The 23295-nt window shown below is 36.0% G+C and overlaps 2 protein-coding genes across 11 annotated transcripts in view; one reads left to right on the top strand and one right to left on the bottom strand.

Moving 5' to 3' along the window:
• The window catches only part of LOC126746762 (TATA-binding protein-associated factor 172), a 138169-nt gene extending 119572 nt beyond the window's left edge, over positions 1 to 18597 (bottom strand). For 9 of the 10 annotated variants that reach the window (XM_050455102.1, XM_050455106.1, XM_050455109.1 and 6 more), the window contains exons 1-7: positions 18434 to 18597; positions 17541 to 17599; positions 17235 to 17482; positions 12685 to 12825; positions 6856 to 7025; positions 6578 to 6788; positions 6342 to 6514 (exon numbers count right to left, since the gene is read on the bottom strand). In XM_050455102.1, the coding sequence (XP_050311059.1) occupies positions 6342 to 6514; positions 6578 to 6788; positions 6856 to 7025; positions 12685 to 12825; positions 17235 to 17482; positions 17541 to 17554 (957 nt within the window). In that variant the 5' untranslated portion in view covers positions 17555 to 17599; positions 18434 to 18597. The remainder of the gene's footprint in view (positions 1 to 6341; positions 6515 to 6577; positions 6789 to 6855; positions 7026 to 12684; positions 12826 to 17234; positions 17483 to 17540; positions 17600 to 18433) is intronic. The other variant, XM_050455105.1, reaches the window with a different exon arrangement.
• An 82-nt stretch (positions 18598 to 18679) lies between these two features.
• LOC126746790 (nucleolar protein 12) lies at positions 18680 to 19766 on the top strand. Its single transcript, XM_050455186.1, has 2 exons — positions 18680 to 18990; positions 19082 to 19766. The coding sequence occupies exons 1-2, from the start codon at positions 18893 to 18895 to the stop codon at positions 19683 to 19685; spliced, it is 702 nt and encodes a 233-aa protein (XP_050311143.1). The 5' UTR covers positions 18680 to 18892; the 3' UTR covers positions 19686 to 19766.
• Positions 19767 to 23295: the final 3529 nt, after the last annotated feature.

The raw sequence follows: 23295 nt of genomic DNA, 5'->3' as shown, positions 1-23295 counted from the left end.
TAGATCTTAGGCTCCAACTTTCAGTTCATGGGAAAATCATTTCCTATATTCAAGGTCTGGAAATTCCTCTTATTGGAAATCCAATTCAAACCTTAATTCCTAAGGAGACCAAATGGTCAAATAACGAGGAAAAAATTTTAGATTCCTTAATAAAGGAATTAACGGTTAGTGGAGCTATTTCCAGGGCCTTGAAGTGCGATAATCAATTTGTTTCAAAAATTTTTATTGTACCAAAACCAGATGGTTCAAACCGATTAATCTTAAATCTAAAATCCTTTAACAAATTTGTTAAAAATTTCCATTTTAAATTAGAAGATAGGAAAGTGGTTGCCCGCTTAATGACTAGAGGTTGTTATTTTTGCAAGATAGACCTTAAGGATGCCTATCATTTAGTACCTATAAAAGGAGACCATAAATTTTTTTTTTTATATCAATATAATTGTTTATCCTTCGTCTTAAGCTGTGCACCCTTGGTTTTTACAAAAATTATAAAGCCAATACTGGCATATTTACGAGAGAGGGGTGTGTTAATTATAGGGTATTTAGATGATTTTCTCATAATAGGAAAATCATTTGAACAATGTAAAGATAATTTAAATTTAACGCTTGAAATCCTCATTAGACTAGGTTTTTTAATAAATCATAAAAAGTGTGTATTGGAACCTACTACCTGTTGTACATTTTTGGGTTTTCAATTTGACTCCAACAAGATGATAATATCTTTGCCTTCAAAGAAAATAGTCCATATTTTAAAATTAATAAAAATTTTTATGAAGCTGCCTGTATGTACAATTAGAGTTTTTGCAAGATTTATTGGCACTATTATTTCCGCTTGTCCAGCCTTAAAGTTTGGTTTTAGACACACTAAACTTCTAGAGCGTCATAAATATTTAGCGCTTAAAAAGGCAAAAGGAAATTATGATCAAAAAATAAGAGTTTCATCTAATCTACTTAACGATTTAGCTTCTTGGTTTAAAGAAAATATTCCTATTGCATGTAATGAAGTTTGTGTTAAAAATTATGAGGTTGAAATATTTACTGATGCATCCAAGACAGGATGGGGGGTTTTTTGTGGAAATAATAGTGCTTCTGGGTTCTGGAATGAATCTGAAAAACTTTTACATATCAATTGTTTAGAGCTTTTGGCCTTGTTGTATGGGCTTCAGGGTTTTTTTATCAAGTCATATTCTATGTAGAATTGACAACACCACAGCATTATCATGTGTTAATAGAATGGGCAGTGTTCGTTTTAAAAAACTTAATAAGATAACTCAACAAATATGGTCTTGGTGTGAGAATAGAAACGTCTTTTTATTTGCTAGCTATATTAATTCGAAAGATAATATTGAAGCGGACAAGGCCTCTCGCCAAGTTAATAAGGAAACTGAGTGGAGTTTAAATTTAGACTCGTTTAAATTAATAACTAAGAAATTTGGTGTTTCAAAAATCGATTTATTTGCCAGTCGATTGAATAAAAAGTGTTTCAGATTTACTTCATGGATGCGAGATCCAGAAGCTTTTATGGTGGATGTGTTTACACTGGATTGGAGTGGTTTGGATTTTTACGCGTTTCCACCATTTTCAATGATTTTAAAAGTCCTCCAAAAGATAATTGAGGATGGAGCAGAGGGTCCCCGCAACCTTGGTACCCGCTTTTTTGTTCCTTATTGACAACGAATCCAGTAATATTAAAACCCAACTATAACTTGCTTTCTTTTGGCAGAATTCCGCACCCCATGTAGAGAAACCTTTCCCTGGTGGCCGGGAGGTTATCAGGGAAGCTCTATCAAGGCAAGATATTCCAGAGAGTTCAATAAACATTTGTTTGTCATCTATTTCCCTCTCCACATTGAAGCAATACACTTCAGGGCTCAAGTTATGGTGGGAATTCTGTAGCAATCGAAATGTTAACCCATATGAGATATCTGTAGAAAGGGTTTTGGAATTTTTAACCTTGTTTTTTGAGAAGGGTTCATCCTATGGAACCTTGAATACATATCGAGCAGCCTTAGGGCAAATAGCAGGTCCTGTTTTGGGTAATGATTTCCGACTTAAAAGATTTTTTAAAGGAGTCTTCGGAGTGAGGCAACCTTTACCAAAATATGAAAACATATGGGATCCGGGAATTGACTTAAATTTCATTCGTTTACTTGATAAGAATGAAATATTATTCTTAAAAAATTGGCAACCTTGCTGGCCTTGGCTACCGGGCACAGACTGCAGACACTAAGTTTAATTGAAATAGCAAACATTTGTATTAAAGATGACAAAATAGAAATTCCTATTCCAGGGAAGATTAAAACATCGAGATTTAATAAAAGTCAGCCTTTTTTAGTTTTGCCATTTTTTAACTCTGAGCCTGTAGTCTGTGTGGCCAGGTGTCTTAGAACTTACAGTTATGGTCATATAAATAGCACACTTTTCTAAATTGCGATAAAAAATATTAAATACCATTTTCTATTTTTTTTATAATATATTTAGCTTAGATGTTCTACAAAGAGTTGTATTTAATTAAAATTAAAAGAGTATTTTAAATATATAAGAAACATAACAAAAAAACTAAAGAAATGCTGGCCATTTAAATAGCAAACTTAAAAAATATTTACTTTCACCAAAACCAATTTAATATTTTGTTGGGTATCCTTTATTTTTTATAACTTCACTTAATCGCTTGGGTATTGACTCCACCAATTTTGCACACACGCTTGCCGGAATACTGTTCCAAGCCTCTTGGAAGTTTTGCCATAGTTCATCCAGATTTGAGGGATTTAATACCTTAATTTTGGTTTTAACGTGATCCCACAAATTTTCCAGAGGGTTCAGGTCTGGGCTTTGTGGCGGCCATTCCAAAACATCTACCACATTTTTAGTAAACCATCGTTTTATTGATTTTGCAGAATGTTTTGGATCATTATCGTGCATGAACTTACATGTAATTGGCATAAAATGCTCCATGTATGGTTCCATAACATTCTGCAAAATCTCCCTATAATTGTATTGGTCCATTATTCCCTCTATACGATGAATAGGTCCAACACCATGCCATGACATTGCTCCCCATATCATAATTGATCCTCCTCCATGCTTAACAGTTTTAATTGTGTACCTAGGGTTTAAGGCACGATTGGGAGGACGTCTAACATAGCATTTTCCATCATTTCCAAATCTATGTCCTTATTTATATGTTGTTTAGCAAATGCCAATCTTTTTTTAATATTTCTTTTTGAAACAAGTGGTTTTTTCCTAGTTACACAACCTTTGAGATCTTTTTCACATAATCTTCTTCTTATTGTTCTTGCAGAAATATTGACGCCATATTGGTCTGCTATTTCACGTTTTATTTGGGCGGAACTTAAAAATGGATTACCCTTGCTTATTCTAATAATAATTTTATCCATGTTATACGTGGTTTTTCGAGGCCTTGTTAATCTTTTCTTGTTCATTGTGCTTTGAGTGGTCTCATAGAGAGCCAGAGCATTATAAACCATTTTCCTAGAGCAATTTAAATCTTTTGCTATAGCAGAAATAGAAAAGCCTTGATTTTTCTTTTCTATAATAAGAGCTCTCCTCTCTGGTCCACAATGTTTCTTTCTACCCACTAAAAACAAAACTACTCTTGACAATATTCAAAAATTTAAAAGTTAAAATAATACTTACTAATTAACACTCGATATATTTAATAAGAATGAAAGGTGTGCTATTTACACTATCGGACAAAAGTAGAGAAACTTTTTAAATTTGCGTTTTATTTGAATACTTCAAAACTAATGCAGTTCTACACATAATGAAAATCAACAATAATTGTTAAGACTTAATTTGTATAAAGTAAAATAAATTGTAGAAGAAAATCCTAAAATTTAATTTAATTAAACAAAATATTTATGAGACAAAAGTAGAGAAACTAAATTTTATTCCAAAAGTACAAGTTATTTCTTATTTCTATCTTAGAAAAATTAATAGTAAGTAGAGTATCCCTTATTGGCAATCACCTCGCGGCATCGATTTGGCATGGATTCCAACAGTTTCATAATGGTTTCCTCTCCAATAGAATTCCAGGAATCTTGTAAAACTTTTATAAGATCATTTTTATTACTGATCTGATGTTGCCTTACACGCCGGAGGTTTTCAATCGGGTTAAGATCGGGACTTTGCGCAGGAAAGTCCATAACCCTAATATTTTCCGATAAAAACCAATCTTTGACAACCTTTGATTTATGTTTGGGGTCGTTATCTTGTAGGAATATCCAAGTCAAAGGTAAATTATCCTCAGCAAAGGGTAGCATTACATTTTGTAGGATGTCTAAATACACAAATCGATCCATGATACCCTCAATGATGTGTAATGGTCCTGTACCGAACCCAGAGAAGCAACCCCATACCATGCAGGAGCCACCACCATGCTTTACCGTAGGCTGTGTATATCTTGGATCGAATCTTTTGCCTTGTGGTCGATGTACCCATGAGATTCCATCGGACCCAAACAAATTGAACTTACTTTCATCAGTAAAAAGAACTTTTTTCCAGTCGTTGGTTGTCCAATGCAAATATTTTTGTGCAAAGTTGAGTCGGGCCTTCTGATTCTTCTTGCTAATAAACGGCTTTTTAGCGGCTCTTCTACTAAATAATCCTCCTTCCCTCAGTCGTCTTTGTATGGTCTTAGAACTAACATTAACACCAGGTAATTCACTTAAAATTTTATTTGCTGATTTGTGAGGATTAGACTGGGCAATTCTTTTTATCATCATTTCCATGTGTTTGGTTGTTTTTCTTGGGCGGCCACTTTTTTTAATGCTTTTTGTTGAATTTCGTGTTTTAAAATTAGAAATTGTCTTGCTAACAACGGACTTATGCAAATTAAGCGTTTTACTAATGTCCACTTGTCGTATACCACTCTTGTGTGCATCAACTATTTTTCTACGAAGGTCTTCAGACAAATATCTTCCGCGAGGCATGTTGATTAAAAAAACTATGCAAAACTATCAACAGAACTCACGTAAAGCGAACTAAATACTAAATTTGGACGATTGATATTTAGGTTTCTCTACTTATGTCCATCCGAAAATATTTGAATTCTTTTATTGTAAATAAACAACTGATAAGAGGCATGTAAAATGCGGTAAAAAAACGCAGTTGTTGAGAACTACAATATTTGTAGTAAATATTTAATTTAAATACATGGTTTCCGTAAATCAAAGAATTTTTAGAAGTTTCTCTACTTTTGTCCGATAGTGTATGTGTCCAGCCTTAAAACGTTAATATTGGAATGAAATTCTGTATGTGCATATATTTTTAAAATAAACATAAAGTCTTGCATATTAGGAGGAGATTAACTGCTTAAATATTTTCTTATCAGTCAGGAATTTGTTTTTTGTAAGTAATATATGAAAAGGCTAAGTGTGCTATTTATGTGACCACAACTGTATTTGCTAATAACTGATACTCTAAGGAGTGGTTGTAAATATTTATTTATTTCCATTAAAAAGCCGCACCACAGAGCAGCTACGCAAACCATTGGTAAATGGATTAAGTGCTTTTTAAAAAAGAGTGGTGTGGACGTAAACCGTTTTAAGCCACAGAGTACACGGCATGCGGCTACATCTGCGGCAGCACGACAGGGTGTTAATTTCGATACGATTAGACGGGCTGCAGGGTGGTCTGAAAATTCCAAAACCTTTGCCAATTTTTACAACAGACCTTTGGTCAACAATAATAAAGATTTTGCGAATGCTATTTTGTCTTTGAACTAATTGATAAAAGATGTTCACTTTATAATAAGTTTATAATATTTAAATGTTCTGTGTTTATTACATATTATTTGTATTACTTCTGCCTGTTTAATTTAGAAGGTTGGTGTGCAGTAATGTAGATATATATTATACGAATTATTACTAACGATAATGAAGTTTGAAATGTTGATGACTGTTAAAATTTATATTATTAGTTAAATCTAATTAATAAAAGTTTTCTTAGATGGAATAAACTGTTGCAACTGTACTTTAAACATCTACGTGTTGTTTATTTATGAGATGAGGCCTTCATATAATCAAGATCGAACTTCACTTACAGGTAAGTTCGTTTGATCTTATGATTTTATTGTATTTTATTATATCATTTAATTGTTATTCTTATTGTAAAGAAAGGGGATGTCATGATATGCGCATCTCAGCTCAGGTGCCGCAACTATACATCTAATTTCTACTCGGCTGTAAATATCTTATAAGCCTAGACAATACAGACAGTTGAATTTAGACATGCATCGGTGTATCATTCATTAAATAAAAACCATAACACCCTCATTTCAATTAGAGGTTCGAAGTACTTAAAAGCGACGGCGTTTTTACCTGTTTGCTGGGCAAATAGGTGGCCCTTCCGGCCCCTTTTCCGTGTATAGTCATCACTTCGCGTAAAGCGGTCGCCGCGCCATGTCGCCTTTCCCAGCTGGAGTGGAACAAATCCTGGCCCAGCTGGTCGCAGAACCACTCCAGGGGCCAATCGCCGTCGTTCGGTTCAGGATCTGCTTACAAACAGAAAAAAACAACGATCATTTATATCACCGAAAATCCACCCTTTCCTATACCGAAAACGAGATTCTCCTCCTTAAATTCCGTCTTGATTTTCTTGCGGTCGGGTTCGTCGGTGGTCCCCCCGTTTCCCGTTTCCTCCGGCAACTCTCGAGACGTTTTTTGCTTATTGCTTGCCGCTTGCCGGGCCATGCGTCGCGCCCTGTTCATCTCGCGACAACTGAGGCCCTCCGTCGCGCCGCCGCAAATCACGTCCCCGACCGGCATCTGAAACCAAGAGAAAAATCCCCAAATTGTTTATGGTTTCCGGGTGACTTTTTCTCCCCCAATTAACCTTTTCCGGGTTGCAATCGTTCCTGGGGTCCGTTTTGTCCATGTGCGCGATCAGGTCCTCGTTGGAGAAGAGACTGGCGGTGTCGAAACCGATTTTGGCCGCACCGTCGAGGCCCAATTTGCTGTTTAGGGACTGACGCTGTTTGGCCAGTCGTTCTTTTAGGTCTAGACCTAGAAATCGTTATTTTGTTAAAATAATGTAAGTGTTCACGACCGTCCGAATCAATGTTAAAGATTTTACTACTTTAAAGATACTATCACAGCTTAAATATAACCAGATGCATGATCGTGTATTTTCTGTATACAGGGTGTTAATTAATTGAGTGTCCGTAATACAGGATGTGATGGGGCAGTGATCCGAGCAAAACTAACCCAAAACTCGCGATAGCTCCCATAGAAGCGGAGATATCGACCTTCAAAGTTTGGGTTTTTTCATTTTTCGGGTATACCCCCCCGTATCGATTTTTTTCACCGAAAATTGATTTTTTTCGAAATCAAACTAAGTATACCAGCGTCTTATTTGGGTCATCAAGATTACGAAAACACCGGGTTATAACAGGATATGAGCAGAACTAAGGGAATGAGAGCACTTTGAAAATCCTGAAAAAGTCGTTTTCGACGTCCGTTTTTGAGGCCAAAAATGGGCATCAAAAATGCCATATCTCAGCTATTAGAAGAGCTACGACCTTGCGGGTGGTCTCGTTGCATTCAGAACGACGAAACTAAGACAAAACCGTTGGAATTTTCGCGATAGCTCCCATAGAAGCCGAGATATCGACCTTCAAAGTTTGGGTTTTTTCATTTTTCGGGTATACCCCCCCGTATCGATTTTTTTCACCGAAAATTGATTTTTTTCGAAATCAAACTAAGTATACCAGCGTCTTATTTGGGTCCCCTAGATTACTAAAACACCGGGTTATAACAGGATCCGAGCAGAACTAAGGGAATGAGAGCACTTTGAAAATTCGGAAAAAGTCATTTTTCGACGTCCGTTTTTGAGGCCAAAAATGGGCATCAAAAATGCCATATCTCAGCTAATATTAGAGCTACGACCTTGCGGATGGTCTCGTTGCATTCAGAACGACGAAACTAAGACAAAACCGTTGGAATTTTCGCGATAGCTCCCATAGAAGCCGAGATATCGACCTTCAAAGTTTGGGTTTTTTCATTTTTCGGGTATACCCCCCCGTATCGATTTTTTTCACCGAAAATTGATTTTTTTCGAAATCAAACTCAGTATACCAGCGTCTTATTTGGGTCATCTAGATTACGAAAACACCGGGTTATAACAGGATCCGAGCAGAACTAAGGGAATGAGAGCACTTTGAAAATCCTAAAAAAGTCGTTTTCGACGTCCGTTTTTGAGGCCAAAAATGGGCATCAAAAATGCCATATCTCAGCTATTAGAAGAGCTACGACCTTGCGGGTGGTCTCGTTGCATTCAGAACGACGAAACTAAGACAAAACCGTTAAAATTTTCCCGATAGCTCCCATAGAAGCCGAGATATCGACCTTCAAAGTTTGGGTTTTTTCATTTTTCGGGTATACCCCCCCGTATCGATTTTTTTCACCGAAAATTGAATTTTTTCGAAATCAAACTAAGTATACCAATGTCTTATTTGGGTCACCTAGATTACGAAAACACCGGGTTATAACAGGATCCGAGCAGAACTAAGGGAATGAGAGCACTTTGAAAATCCTGAAAAAGTCGTTTTCGACGTCCGTTTTTGAGGCCAAAAATGGGCATCAAAAATGCCATATCTCAGCTATTAGAGGAGCTACGACCTTGTGGGTGGTCTCGTTGGATTCAGAACGACGAAACTAAGACAAAACCGTTGGAATTTTCGCGATAGCTCCCATAGAAGCCGAGATATCGACCTTCAAAGTTTGGGATTTTTCATTTTTCGGGTATACCCCCCCGTATCGATTTTTTTCACCGAAAATTGATTTTTTTCGAAATCAAACTCAGTATACCAGCGTCTTATTTGGGTCATCTAGATTACGAAAACACCGGGTTATAACAGGATCCGAGCAGAACTAAGGGAATGAGAGCACTTTGAAAATCCTGAAAGTCGTTTTCGACGTCCGTTTTTGAGGCCAAAAATGGGCATCAAAAATGCCATATCTCAGCTATTAGAGGAGCTACGACCTTGTGGGTGGTCTCGTTGGATTCAGAACGACGAAACTAAGACAAAACCGTTAAAATTTTCCCGATAGCTCCCATAGAAGCCGAGATATCGACCTTCAAAGTTTGGGTTTTTTCATTTTTCGGGTATACCCCCCCGTATCGATTTTTTTCACCGAAAATTGAATTTTTTCGAAATCAAACTAAGTATACCAATGTCTTATTTGGGTCACCTAGATTACGAAAACACCGGGTTATAACAGGATCCGAGCAGAACTAAGGGAATGAGAGCACTTTGAAAATCCTGAAAAAGTCGTTTTCGACGTCCGTTTTTGAGGCCAAAAATGGGCATCAAAAATGCCATATCTCAGCTATTAGCAGAGCTACGACCTTGCGGGTGCTGCACCGAAAATTGATTTTTTCGAAATCAAACTAAGTATACCAGCGTCTTATTTGGGTCATTTAGATTACGAAAACACCGGGTTATAACAGGATCCGAGCAGAACTAAGGGAATGAGAGCACTTTGAAAATCCTGAAAAAGTCGTTTTCGACGTCCGTTTTTGAGGCCAAAAATGGGCATCAAAAATGCCATATCTCAGCTATTAGAAGAGCTACGACCTTGTGGGTGGTCTCGTTGGATTCAGAACGACAAAACTAAGACAAAACCGTTGGAATTTTCCCGATAGCTCCCATAGAAGCCGAGATATCGACCTTCAAAGTTTGGGTTATTTCATTTTTCGGGTATACCCCCCCGTATCGATTTTTTTCACCGAAAATTGAATTTTTTCGAAATCAAACTAAGTATACCAGCGTCTCATTTGGGTCATCTAGATTACGAAAACACCGGGTTATAACACGATCCGAGCAGAACTAAGGGAATGAGAGCACTTTGAAAATCCTGAAAAAGTCGTTTTCGACGTCCGTTTTTGAGGCCAAAAATGGGCATCAAAAATGCCATATCTCAGCTATTAGAAGAGCTACGACCTTGTGGGTGGTCTCGTTGGATTCAGAACGACAAAACTAAGACAAAACCGTTGGAATTTTCCCGATAGCTCCCATAGAAGCCGAGATATCGACCTTCAAAGTTTGGGTTATTTCATTTTTCGGGTATACCCCCCCGTATCGATTTTTTTCACCGAAAATTGAATTTTTTCGAAATCAAACTAAGTATACCAATGTCTTATTTGGGTCATCTAGATTACGAAAACACCGGGTTATAACAGGATCCGAGCAGAACTAAGGGAATGAGAGCACTTTGAAAATCCTGAAAAAGTCGTTTTCGACGTCCGTTTTTGAGGCCAAAAATGGGCATCAAAAATGCCATATCTCAGCTATTAGCAGAGCTACGACCTTGCGGGTGCTGCACCGAAAATTGATTTTTTCGAAATCAAACTAAGTATACCAGCGTCTTATTTGGGTCACCTAGATTACGAAAAACTACTTCGTAGTACGCAAAATGGTATGTGTCAAAACGCGGATCAAGCATCAGTTGTGTTAAGTATACTTTGACATTTCATCATGAATTGTTTAAGTCAAGAGCAACGTATAGCTATCGTGAAAAGGTATTACGAAAATGCGCAAACGGTTGGAGCCTGTTATTGTTAGAGAAGATTTTGGCCTTCTGAGCTTGTAATAAGGCGCACAATTAATAAGTTTGAACGGGAGTACACTCTTCTGGATAATAAGCCACCAACGCGACAAAAAAGTGCAAGGCCGCTGCAAGAGAAAGTGTTGACGAATAACAATGTGTCTGTTTTGCGCCGTTCTCAACAATTAGGCATTTCACCAATGTCTCTGTGGCGCATTTTGAAGAAAGACTTAGGCCTACATCCATTTAAGATGGTTCTAACTCAAGAATTGAAGCCTGCTGACCATGGTTTGAGAAGAACGTTTACCGACTGATGCCGATTTTCGGAAACAAATCATCTTTTCAGATGAAGCCCATTTTTATCTTTGCGCAAAATTGCTGCTTCTGGTGTTAGAACAATCCCGAGAAATTAGTACAGGTGCCATTACACCCGTTAAAAGTGACCGTGTGGTGTGGCTTGCATGTCGGTGGAGTTATCGGTCCGTACTTTTTTGAGGATGCAGGGGGGCGTACTGTGACAGTCAACGGAGAGCGCTACCGCGACATGATAACAAGCTTTCTTTGGCCTGCAATAATTGATGGTGGAGACTTCGAACAGAATTGGTTTCAACAGAACGGAGCAACTAGCAATTTAAACTTATATCATTCCTATTGGTAAACCCTGTATTTGGGTTCAGATTCTTAAGCGTTGAAACCAAAAAAATGTCAGAAATGAACAAACATATTATCCATGAGAAAATTATTTTCCTTCTTTAAATGCCATACCTTCAGTTAATCTCCCAGGCTTAATACAGGGTAAGTTAGAATTCTCTTCGTAACAAGCGACCCCACTAGAGGTGTAATTAAGCTTAATTTAATGATAAATTGCTCGGGTTAAACTAAGCTCTTTAATTAATAATTTAGCTTTATCATAGTAAAAAAAATATTATACTTAACTCATTTCTAAGTTGTCGATAGTGCTGTATGTCTTGGATTTAAAGAATTATTTCTTTAAATCCAAGGTATATAGGACATTCTATTTAAAAATGTCTTTTTTTAGATCACGATTATAAAGAAGAGACCACTTTTGATCACATAGAGCGACAACAGAATATCCTGATTACAAGTTAAAAATTGCACCTACGTCTTAAGTAATATCATAGAACCATAGGCAGACAATATGGCAAAATGAGGTAAGATTTTAATTATTTGAATCATTTTAAAAATTATTACTTCAAAATATGATTTCTATTTCTAGACATTAGATTCCAAAATAAATGGCTCAGTGAAGCTTAATATAGAGCACTTTTCCAATCTGCCTGAAAAAAGTGTTAAGTGGGTGTGACATTTTTTGTCCCCATATTAAATAAAGTCCCCGATTCGTCACTTTTTCTATTTTCGTCATATAATTTCTGAAAGAGCCTCGTATTTCCCACTAATTTTAACGCGCACTGTATAGTAAGGCGTAAATTTTAAATTACCCTTTATTATGACATTACAAACCCGGTTAGTACTACTACTCGAAATTCAGAGGGTCCAACAATGTCGATTGACTTCTTTCAGTGTTCTATTTCCTATCTAAGTAGTATTCATCTATGGTCATCATTTTGGACGTTTCTTTACACAATAAAATTCTCCCGAAGATGCTAACGTCGTTAGCGAAACACGTGTCGAGAATAAAAATAAAGAGTTTTGGTTAGTGTTAAAACTTTCTTGTAATTTGAGCATCACACCAAAGGTTTCAACCATAGGACTACCAATGGTTTTAAGCCTGTGTAGAAATATAACCTTATGTTAAAAGTTTTAATTTTTACTAATAAAGACAATAAAAAGTAAAACTACTTAGTGGAAAAAATTGTCCAATTGACCTCTGTAAAAAATTCAGCCATTCTCAAACAAGATCCAATTTTGACTCTCAATTTCTACGTTAAAAACTGTACAATTAATCTGGCTTGTACTAGATTGCCCGTATTGTTGACCTGTACCCAACAAATGCCAATTTTGTACCCGAATTTTGACGTTCAAAAATTGTACCTCTATAAAAATAAGTTCTATTTTAATATGTTGCATATTTCTGGCTGTAGAAATTTTAACAAAAGTGATATTTCCCAATAAAATCTACATTTTCCCACATTACCTAATGCAGAGTCCTCCTCCAAATCGAACTCCTTGCCCTCGGACGCCATCAGATGCGAACTCTTCGCCAACACCTTCTCCATATCGAACTGATCGAACCTCAGTCGTCCGACACAAGAGGCGGACACTCCCACATCATTTTCTAAAACACAAAATCCCCACAAATTGTTAACAAATCTGTTGTTAAAAAAGCATTATATAAAACCTTAAAGATAGTTGACAACATAATATTTTACAAAAATTTTAATAATTCTTACATACATACCCAAAGAAAAGGTAGTAAGAAGTCACATTACGCTGCGCAAAACTCTTCTAAAATAGTCTTCAGACTAGTCTATAAATCAAGAATTTTGAAATTTGGACGACTAGAACTCGAGATATTCACTTGCCAATAAGAGACAAATTATTTTCCTCCTTACAGGCACTCCTGGACTAAGAATTCCAATATCTTGACTTCTAGTGAACGGATTTTAGTGATTTTTTCAAAAAAGACTAAAATAGTCTTTAGACTAGTCTATAAATCAAGAATTTTGAAATTTGAACGACTAGAACTCGAGATATTCACTTGCCAATAAGAGACAAATTATTTTCCTCCTTACAGGCACTCCTGGACTAAAAATTCCAATATCTTGACTTCTAGTGAACGGATTTTAGTGATTTTTTCAAAAAAGACTAAACTAGTCTTCAGACTAGTCTATAAATCAAGAATTTCGAAATTTGGACGACTAGAACTTGAGGTATTCACTTGCCAATAAGAGACAAATTATTTTCCTCCTTATAGGCACTCCTGGACTAAGAATTCCATTACCTTGACTTCTAGTCAACGGATTTTAGTGATTTTTTCCAAAAAAGACTAAAATAGTCTTCAGACTAGTCTATAAATCAAGAATTTCGAAATTTGGACGACTAGAACTTGAGATATTAACTTGCCAATAAGAGACAAATTATTTTCCTCCTTACAGGCACTCCTGGACTAAGAATTCCAATATCTTGACTTCTAGTGAACGGATTTTAGTGATTTTTTCAAAAAAGACTAAAATAGTCTTTAGACTAGTCTATAAATCAAGAATTTTGAAATTTGAACGACTAGAACTCGAGATATTCACTTGCCAATAAGAGACAAATTATTTTCCTCCTTACAGGCACTCCTGGACTAAGAATTCCAATATCTTGACTTCTAGTGAACGGATTTTAGTGATTTTTTCAAAAAAGACTAAAATAGTCTTTAGACTAGTCTATAAATCAAGAATTTTGAAATTTGAACGACTAGAACTCGAGATATTCACTTGCCAATAAGAGACAAATTATTTTCCTCCTTACAGGCACTCCTGGACTAAGAATTCCAATATCTTGACTTCTAGTGAACGGATTTTAGTGATTTTTTCAAAAAAGACTAAAATAGTCTTTAGACTAGTCTATAAATCAAGAATTTTGAAATTTGAACGACTAGAACTCGAGATATTCACTTGCCAATAAGAGACAAATTATTTTCCTCCTTACAGGCACTCCTGGACTAAAAATTCCAATATCTTGACTTCTAGTGAACGGATTTTAGTGATTTTTTCAAAAAAGACTAAACTAGTCTTCAGACTAGTCTATAAATCAAGAATTTCGAAATTTGGACGACTAGAACTTGAGGTATTCACTTGCCAATAAGAGACAAATTATTTTCCTCCTTATAGGCACTCCTGGACTAAGAATTCCAACATCTTGACTTCTAGTGAACGGATTTTAGTGATTTTTTCAAAAAAGACTAAAATAGTCTTCAGACTAGTCTATAAATCAATAATTTCTATATTTGGACTACTAGAACCCAAGATATTCACTTGCCGATAAGAGACTAATTATTTTGTTCCTTACAGACACTCCTGGACTAAGAATTCCAATATCTTGACTTCTAGTTAACGGATTTTAGTGATTTTTTCAAAAAAGACTAAAATAGTCTTCAGACTAGTCTATAAATCAAGAATTTCGAAATTTGGACGACTAGAACTTGAGATATTAACTTGCCAATAAGAGACAAATTATTTTCCTCCTTACAGGCACTCCTGGACTAAGAATTCCATTACCTTGACTTCTAGTCAACGGATTTTAGTGATTTTTTCCAAAAAAGACTAAAATAGTCTTCAGACTAGTCTATAAATCAAGAATTTCGAAATTTGGACGACTAGAACTTGAGATATTAACTTGCCAATAAGAGACAAATTATTTTCCTCCTTACAGGCACTCCTGGACTAAAAATGCCAATATCTTGACTTCTAGTTAACGGATTTTAGTGATTTTTTCAAAAAAGACTAAAATAGTCTTCAGACTAGTCTATAAATCAAGAATTTCGAAATTTGGACCACTAGAACTCGAGATATTCACTTGCCAATAAGAGACAAATTATTTTCCTCCTTACAGGCACTCCTGGACTAAGAATTCCAATATCTTGACTTCTAGTTAACGGATTTAAGTGATTTTTTCAAAAAAGACTAAAATAGTCTTCAGACTAGTCTATAAATCAGTAATTTCGAAATTTGGACTACTAAAATTCGAGACATTCACTTGCCAATAAGAGACAAATTATTTTTCTCCTTACAGGCACTCCTGCACTAAGAATTCCAATATCTTGACTTGTAGTGAACGGATTTTAGTGATTTTTTCAAAAAAGACTAAAATAGTCTTCAGACTAGTCTATAAATCAACAGTTTTGAAATTTGGACTACTAGAACTCGAGATATTCACTTGCCAATAAGAGACAAATTATTTTCCACCTTACAGGCGCTCCTGGACTAAGAATTCCAATATCTTAACTTCTATTTAACGGATTTTAGTGATTTTTTCTAAAAAGACTAAAATAGTCTTCAGCCTAGTCCATAAATCAATCATTTCCAAATTTGGACTACTAGAACCCGAGATATGCACTTGCCAATAAGAGACAAATTTTTATTTTCTTACAGGCACTCCTGGACTAAGAATTTCAATATCTTGCCTTCTAGTTAACAGATTTTAGTGATTTGTTCAAAAAAGACTAAAAAAGACTTCAGACTAGTCTATAAATCAATAATTTTTACATTTGGACTATTAGAACCCGAGATATTCACTTGCCAATAAGAGACAAATTATTTTCCTCCTTACAGGCACTCCTGGACTAAGAATTCCATTACCTTGACTTCTAGTCAACGGATTTTAGTGATTTTTTCCAAAAAAGACTAAAATAGTCTACAGACTAGTCAATAAATCAATAATTTCCACATTTGGACTACTAGAACCCAAGATATTCACTTGCCAATAAGAGACTAATTATTTTGTTCCTTACAGGCACTCCTGGACTAAGAATTCCAATATCTTGACTTTTAGTTAACGGATTTTAGTCATTTTTTTGAAAAAGACTAAAAAATACTTCAGACTAGTCTATAAATCAATAATTTTTACATTTGGACTATTAGAACCCGAAATATTCACTTGTCAATAAGAGACAAATTTTTATTTTCTTACAGGCACTCCTGGACTAAGAATTCCATTATCATGACTTGTAGTCAACGGATTTTAGTGATTTGTTCAAAAAAGACTAAAATAGTCTTCAGACTAGTCAATAAATCAATAACTTCCAAATTTGCACTACTAGAACTCGAGATATTCACTTGCCAATAAGAGACAAATTTTTATTTTCTTACAGGCACTCCTGGACTAAGAATTCCATTATCTTGACTTGTAGTCAACGGATTTTAGTGATTTGTTGAAAAAAGACTAAAATAGTCTTCAGACTAGTCAATAAATCAATAATTTCCAAATTTGCACTACTAGAACTCGAGATATTCACTTGCCAATAAGAGACAAATTATTTTCCTCCTTACAGGCACTCCTGGACTAAGAATTCCATTACCTTGACTTCTAGTTAATGGATTTTAGTGATTTTTTTCAAAAAAGACTAAAAAAGACTTTAAACTAGTCCATAAATCAATAATTTCCAAATTTGGACCACTAGAACTCGAGATATTCACTTGCCAATAAGAGACAAATTATTTTCCTCCTTACAGGCGCTCCTGGACTAAGAATTCCAATATCTTCAAATATCAAAAATTATATCTTTCTAAAAACTTATTCTCTATTAGGTAATATCAAAGTTCCACCATGATTATACTGAGTACGGGAATAGATGGATGCGAGAGCATAACTTTCTATAAAAATAAAATAAATACGTTTATAAAGCGCCATAAACAAATGTACCATAATAATTAACAACTGAGACTACTTAAGCCTGATTTTCCTAAATCAACACCCAAAATCCGAGATATATTACTCGCCAACATGGTAATTTATGTCTTCCTATACCAACATCTACTTTAGTCAAGAGATCAGTTTTTTATGAGAAGTTTTTAACCATCTGTCGAGAAGCATTAGGGAGGCAAAATCTCCTAAACAATTTAAATTACTATTTAAAAAATTCTTATGTACTACTATTCGGTGCTTGAATATTTCAATGACACTCATAATGTAGCTAACTAGTGGCACATTTAATGTACAATGTTATAACTGAATTGAATTAATAAATAACAAGACACTTACCCCCTTTGACCTCCTCCAACAGTCCCTGGGGGTTCCATTGCGGCACGTTACTGACTATGGCGCGGACGGCCTCGCTGGCCGCTATCCTCGTTTCCCAACTGTTGGACCGTAAATAAGCCGCCGTCCGAGATAAGAGGGTGTTCAGCTCGTGGGGGTGCAACCTCTGGACTTCGCCCAGTTGCTTGGCGGCCGCCGATCTTGTGATCGACGAGCTGCCAGTTTCCAGGAGCACAAACAGTCGGTCTAATCTGTTTAATGATGTTTGCTTTATTTTTTGGTACTTCGGAGGGTTAATTTAAGGTTTACCTGCTCGAAGTCATTTTATAGCTTATATCCTGGATTCGGTGCGGTGTTTAATCTGGAACCTATCATGTTTTGTTAATAATGTGATCCTTCAAACAAAGAAGCAAGTGTGTGACTGAGTGAATATATCAAATAATAGTGCAAAACCTTTTTTTTGATTAAGGTTTATCATACTAGAGCAGGAAGTTCGTTAAAGCAGGATGTATTATAATATAGACAATTTATTAATGTTCAAAACTTATAATGTTATACAATACATTTGAGTTCTATAGGCATTGTTCTTATTAAAAGTTTTGTTTAATTGGCACCTAGAGATTGATATCAGTAAGAAATGCATCTAATTCATTATTAGGAACAGATTGAATATTGACTTGTTCATTTGCACTATATAATATGTCATTACGAAAAGTTATTGGTTGTTATGGGCCTTAGAAAAGGGCCAATGGTATACACAGCATATAAGGCTATTTCATGTAAGATCTTTTACAACTCGACCCAAATAAGAGGGCACATCTAACCCTTTACAGCTACATTGTTATATATAGTATAAAGTGAATTTATTAAGGCGAATTGCCTATGGAGGTTCATCGAGAGGGCGAAAAAGAAACATATGGCCGCAAATTTATCAACTTATAACAGAACCATTTTACTTGTGCCTAAAATCCATTCAAACTGCTGCCCTCCATTACACCCATCATATTAAAATAAAAAGTTCATCATTTAGGGAGTTTAAAAAATAGCCCTCGATATCAAACAATTTAGCAACCGATAGTAACGCAAAACGAGATCAAATATGCTTATAAAAAAAAAACTATGTAATATTAGTTCAACAAGGATGCCTACGTAATAGTTTTATATGAAATTCGAGGGTTTCGGGAGATGTAAACTGAACTTACTCGACGGGGTTCGGTTCTAGTTGACCTCGCGGAGCATCTTGTACCTTTTTACGCGGGGCTTCGCCCTTCTTAACACAGAATTTAAAGAAAATTCAACTTTATTTGTACTTTTTACTGAGGGAAAGTTCATCTTGCAATGGACACATTTATACTGACAGCCATGATGTCGTTGAGTCCGACTTTATTCGACGTATCGCGCCTGATTGGTCCGCCGAACCGGTGGCGGGGACAACTGTCAATAATCAAAACACTGTCTCGGTTTCATTTCGCCACTGAAAATCAAATTTAAAAAAAAGTAAAGGGTGTCATAAAGAATTAATCCACTTTTATAATATATCTAGTAATAAATATTATTTTAGAGCAATATTATTGGACAGAAAGTGATTTTTTAAAATTAATAATAACACTTTATGAAACGCGTTCATTAGTTGACTGCTTGTGGCAAACAGTAAACAAACTATGGGGCACATGGCGCTGACAGACGTCAAAAAAGGCAAAAGAAAGCCAAAAAACCGCTCGAATAAAATCCATTTGGTCTTTGACGAAGTGAAAAGAAGGTAGATACCATCAGAAACCACCATAAAACATAATTATCCGCATATTTGAAGCGACTGCTTACAATCACCCCCTAACCTCAATTTTTTCCAGAGAGTTCTTAACTGGTTTTCGCAAACGTAAACTGATCAGGAAGAAACAGGCCCAAGAGAAGCTCGCGCAAGAACTAAAAGAGGAGCGTAAAAGACTGAAAGCGGAAGCGAAAGAGTCTTACAAAAAACTGGTGGTCTCCCACAGGGACATACCGGAACTTGAGAACCTCCTGAGCGAAGAATACGAAGAAGGGGACGTTACTGTAAAAGTGGTTGAACTATCGGCGAACAATATCGCCAAACAAAACAACTGGATTGGAGCGAATCAGCTTAAATGTGAAAATGAAACTAGAGAGGAGAGTAGTAATGACGATGAAGAAGAGGAGCAAGAGGTTCCCGGGATGGAACTGAAGGCAAAACCTTTAAAGGCGAAACCCAAAGTGCCAAAGGAAACTTTCAGTTCGGAAAGAGATGTGAAGAAGAAGCTGAAAAAGGAGGCGACTAAAAAAGTGCAAAAAAGTAAGATATTTCAAAAGAAGAACAAGCTGGAAAGGCAGAAGCAGAAGAAGCAGTCGATGCAGGCCAAGAGGTTAAAGGAGAAAGATGGGGCGAAGTGCAGGTTCGGCAAGAAGAAAGGGAAAAAGGGGCCTAGGGAAAAGCATTAAGTTTTTTTAATAAAACAATGAAGGTATTTAATGTAAGGTTTTTTATTTTGCACTTATAACAAATAAATTCTAAAAAAATCAGCTTATTATTTTTCTTTCCAAAGGGACAAATGTCCTTGTTCAAGCACATTGCGGCTTTATGGGTAAACATGTCTGCTGTCTGAATTAGATCAATAAAAAGTTAACTTCGCTTCAAAGATTGTAAGGAAGTCATTCTTCTAATGATTTTCTCATTTCTTTTGGGGTTTTAGTACCAGGTCACCGAGACGGGGAGAAATTCCCCCTGGTTTAATTCAACATTATAACTTTGACTAATAAGGCTTATTACATAATAATATAAAATTATTATTTCAAGAAGTTAAATGTTTAAGTATATTGTGTACTATCTAAAGATGTCTATAAAATGTGTTTAATGGAATGAGATTTTTTTTATTAAAATAACTTACTACCAATGTAGATATTTTTTTTATACAGGATGTCAATATGTTTCTATAGTGTTATTTACCTGTTAAAATTAAAAAGGTTCAGTCAAAATTACGTTCAAATTTATAGTATAAAACAAGAACTTCTCTGGTCCATGCCTACTCTTTTTAAAAACAGGGATTTTGCAGAAGAATTTTTTACTGGTAAGCTGTATGGGGTGGGTGGGGGGAATAAGGGCAGTGAAAAACGTTTTTATTACATTAAATAATTGCCTTAAAAGAAATAATTTAATTAAATTAATAAGTTACTCTCTCAGGTTACAGAAAGGGTTGTGTTCATGAAAAACAGTGTTTTTGCAGAAAATATATATTCAATATTTAATGTAAGAACACTGTTGTATTTAAATTTGTTATATTATTTTTTATTTATAGTAATTTAGTCTTAAAGCAGCATTATTAGATTGGATAATATGGACCAAAAGCAGACTGAACGGATTGTTATTTCATATAAGTTCGGGCGGGCCGTGTTTTTTTGCGCTCTTGTTTGGAACCCATCACCTTAATGCGGAAATAGTGGTCGTATAATTTTGATTTTTTGGTACATGTGTAACATAGGGTCCGTGAGATTTTGGTAACCGTAGTCCGGCGGAAAATGCCCGAAAAAGTAAGAAAAACAATTTTCCTTCGTCCGTTTTATCGCATTCTTCGTCCTTTATACTTATACAATAGAGAAGGTCAAGGCTCCGACGGGTTGACTGGGCCGAAACCTTATCGCTAATCCACAACAAAAAAAAATAAACAAGAACGGTGACTCCGCATATCATTTACACTTTTCGTTCTAATTTAAAACCGAGGCTTCAAATGTCGCATGATTGCTATAAATGCAATCAGCATTGCGTTCTGAAGGAGAAACTATTTGGGTATCCTTGTGATTTTTGCAAGAGGATCGTATGTGGGGAGTGTACCGGCTTAATGGCACAGGAAGTGAGAGTAATTCCCAGTGCCGTGCGAGCTACTATGTACTTTTGCCCGGAATGCAGGGATTCCATCAGAAAGCTACCTCAAATACAAAGTAAAGCAGATAGGACTGACGTTGAGTTAAAAGCAATTAAGGAACAGGGTGTCAAGAACCTGGTCTTGCTTAAGAATGTGGTGGATACCCTGAAAGGTTCCATGGAAAGAAGAAAAAGAGAATCTGAAGAAGTTAGGAAGGAAATCAAAGAAGTAAGAAATGATATGAGTCAAGTAACCAAAAAACTACCAGAAACAAGCTATGCCGATGCATTAAAAAAACTCGAGAAGAGGGTGGGTACTATGAAAGCACCAGCTAAAGTAAGCATTGAACCGACTTTGTTCAAGATGAAGGAAAGAGAGCGAAGAGCGATCTAATATTTGGTGTTAAAGAGTCGAACAAGGATAGCACTCAAGAAAAAGCAAAAGATGACCTACAAAAGGTAACAGGTCTTTTTTTGGGGATGAATCTCGCTTTGCCAGAAGAGACCAAAGTATTTAGGCTGGGAAGAGAAGCTGCGAAGATAAACGAAGACCTCTTAGAGTGAAACTGCCAACAAAAGAAGAAGCTCTGAAGGCCCTAAAGAGTAGGAAGTTACTTGAGGAGAAACAACCAGGCGTTTACATGAAAAACGATCAAACAGAGGCCCAGAGAACGTTCTGGCCGACTTAGAGGAACAAAAGATCGAAGGAAGGACCAATTTAATCATAAAGTACTTAAATGGTATACCTACAATTATCGAAAAGGCCGAAAAAAACTAAATTGCTCTGGGGTAGTTGATGTTTCGTTTTGGTAATAGTAATTTGAACTCGGTGGTGAACAAGATAGACGAATGGAAAGCAAGAGTTGCAACAGCGAATCCCACTTTTATTATGCTGACAGAAACATGGCTGCAGGGCGGCATAAGTGATAGCCTGATTAGCATAGATTTGGATATAATACATACCGCGGAGACCGTCAAAATCAAAAAGGGGGAGGTGTATGTATTCTGGCCAAGGCAAAAATTAATGGCTTGCATTTTTCTCGGATAGTCACAAATTCCAAACACCAATTGATGCAGTATGGCTGGATGTTCAGATATGTGAAGTGAATTTGTCTGTTGTTTGTTTATACAACCACTAGCGAAGAGGTCAATACCCACATGATAGATACTATAAAAAAGACACACACATCATCAAAATGTCCAACAATTGTTGTGGGAGACTTTAACTACCTCAACATTAACTGGAAAAGTCTCTCAATTGCACCACCAAACAAAAAGACGCAGGATTTTCAAGAAATAGGAGCGCAGCAGTTGATTGATTTCCCAACAAGATACAGAAAAGACCAAAGTTCCCTTTTGGACCTCTTCATAACCAACGATCCTAAAAGCATCTTTGATCTTTGCTCAGAACCGCCGCAGCGACCATGTCGAAATAAAAGCAAAAACACAACTAAAAATTCCACCCAAACAAACACAAACAATTATTGTAAGAAGGAACTTTTACACTGCAAACTATGAAGAAATCAACTACAACCAACGCATGCGAACAAATCGATCTTCGAAAACTTTCAAAGCGTTGTGAATGGTGCTATCGAACAATACATTCCTACCAGACGTGTGAAAACAAACCCCCAAAAACCATGGATAAATGAAAATATTTTCAAAGAAATTAACAAAAAAAACGGAAACTTCGGGAAAAGTATATAACAAACAAAACTCATATACGTGCCAAAATAATATTACCAAACATAAGTTGGTCGACGCCAGAAAGAAATATGAAAATGGTTTTGCAAACTCGGCCTCGCCAAAGAAACTATTTAAGTATGTAAATCGCAACTTAAACTCGAAAATCTCAACCATAACCCTAAAAGATACAGCAACCCTAGCAGCAGTTTCTAGACAGCGAATCCATGGCGGAAACATTCGCAGAACAGTTTGATACAGCATTTACGAAAGATTCATATCAAATTCCATTATTGCCTAATCACAGCAGGGTGCAACCCTCAATTGTAACTATTCATTTTACAAAAGAGAAAGTCGAAGAAGCGCTTGAAAATATGAAGAGGGACTCAAGCCCAGGACCAGATAAAATCCCAACAATTTTTCCTTCAAAATTGCAGAAATTCCCTCAGTCCCTTGCTTTCGGGGGCAATGCAGGAATGCTTAGAACAAGGAAAGACACCAGAAGAATGG

This window comes from Anthonomus grandis, chromosome 18 (genome assembly GCF_022605725.1).
Source record: "Anthonomus grandis grandis chromosome 18, icAntGran1.3, whole genome shotgun sequence".
Classification (NCBI taxonomy): Eukaryota; Metazoa; Arthropoda; class Insecta; order Coleoptera; family Curculionidae; genus Anthonomus; species Anthonomus grandis.
This window is presented reverse-complemented; position numbering and strand designations above follow the sequence as displayed.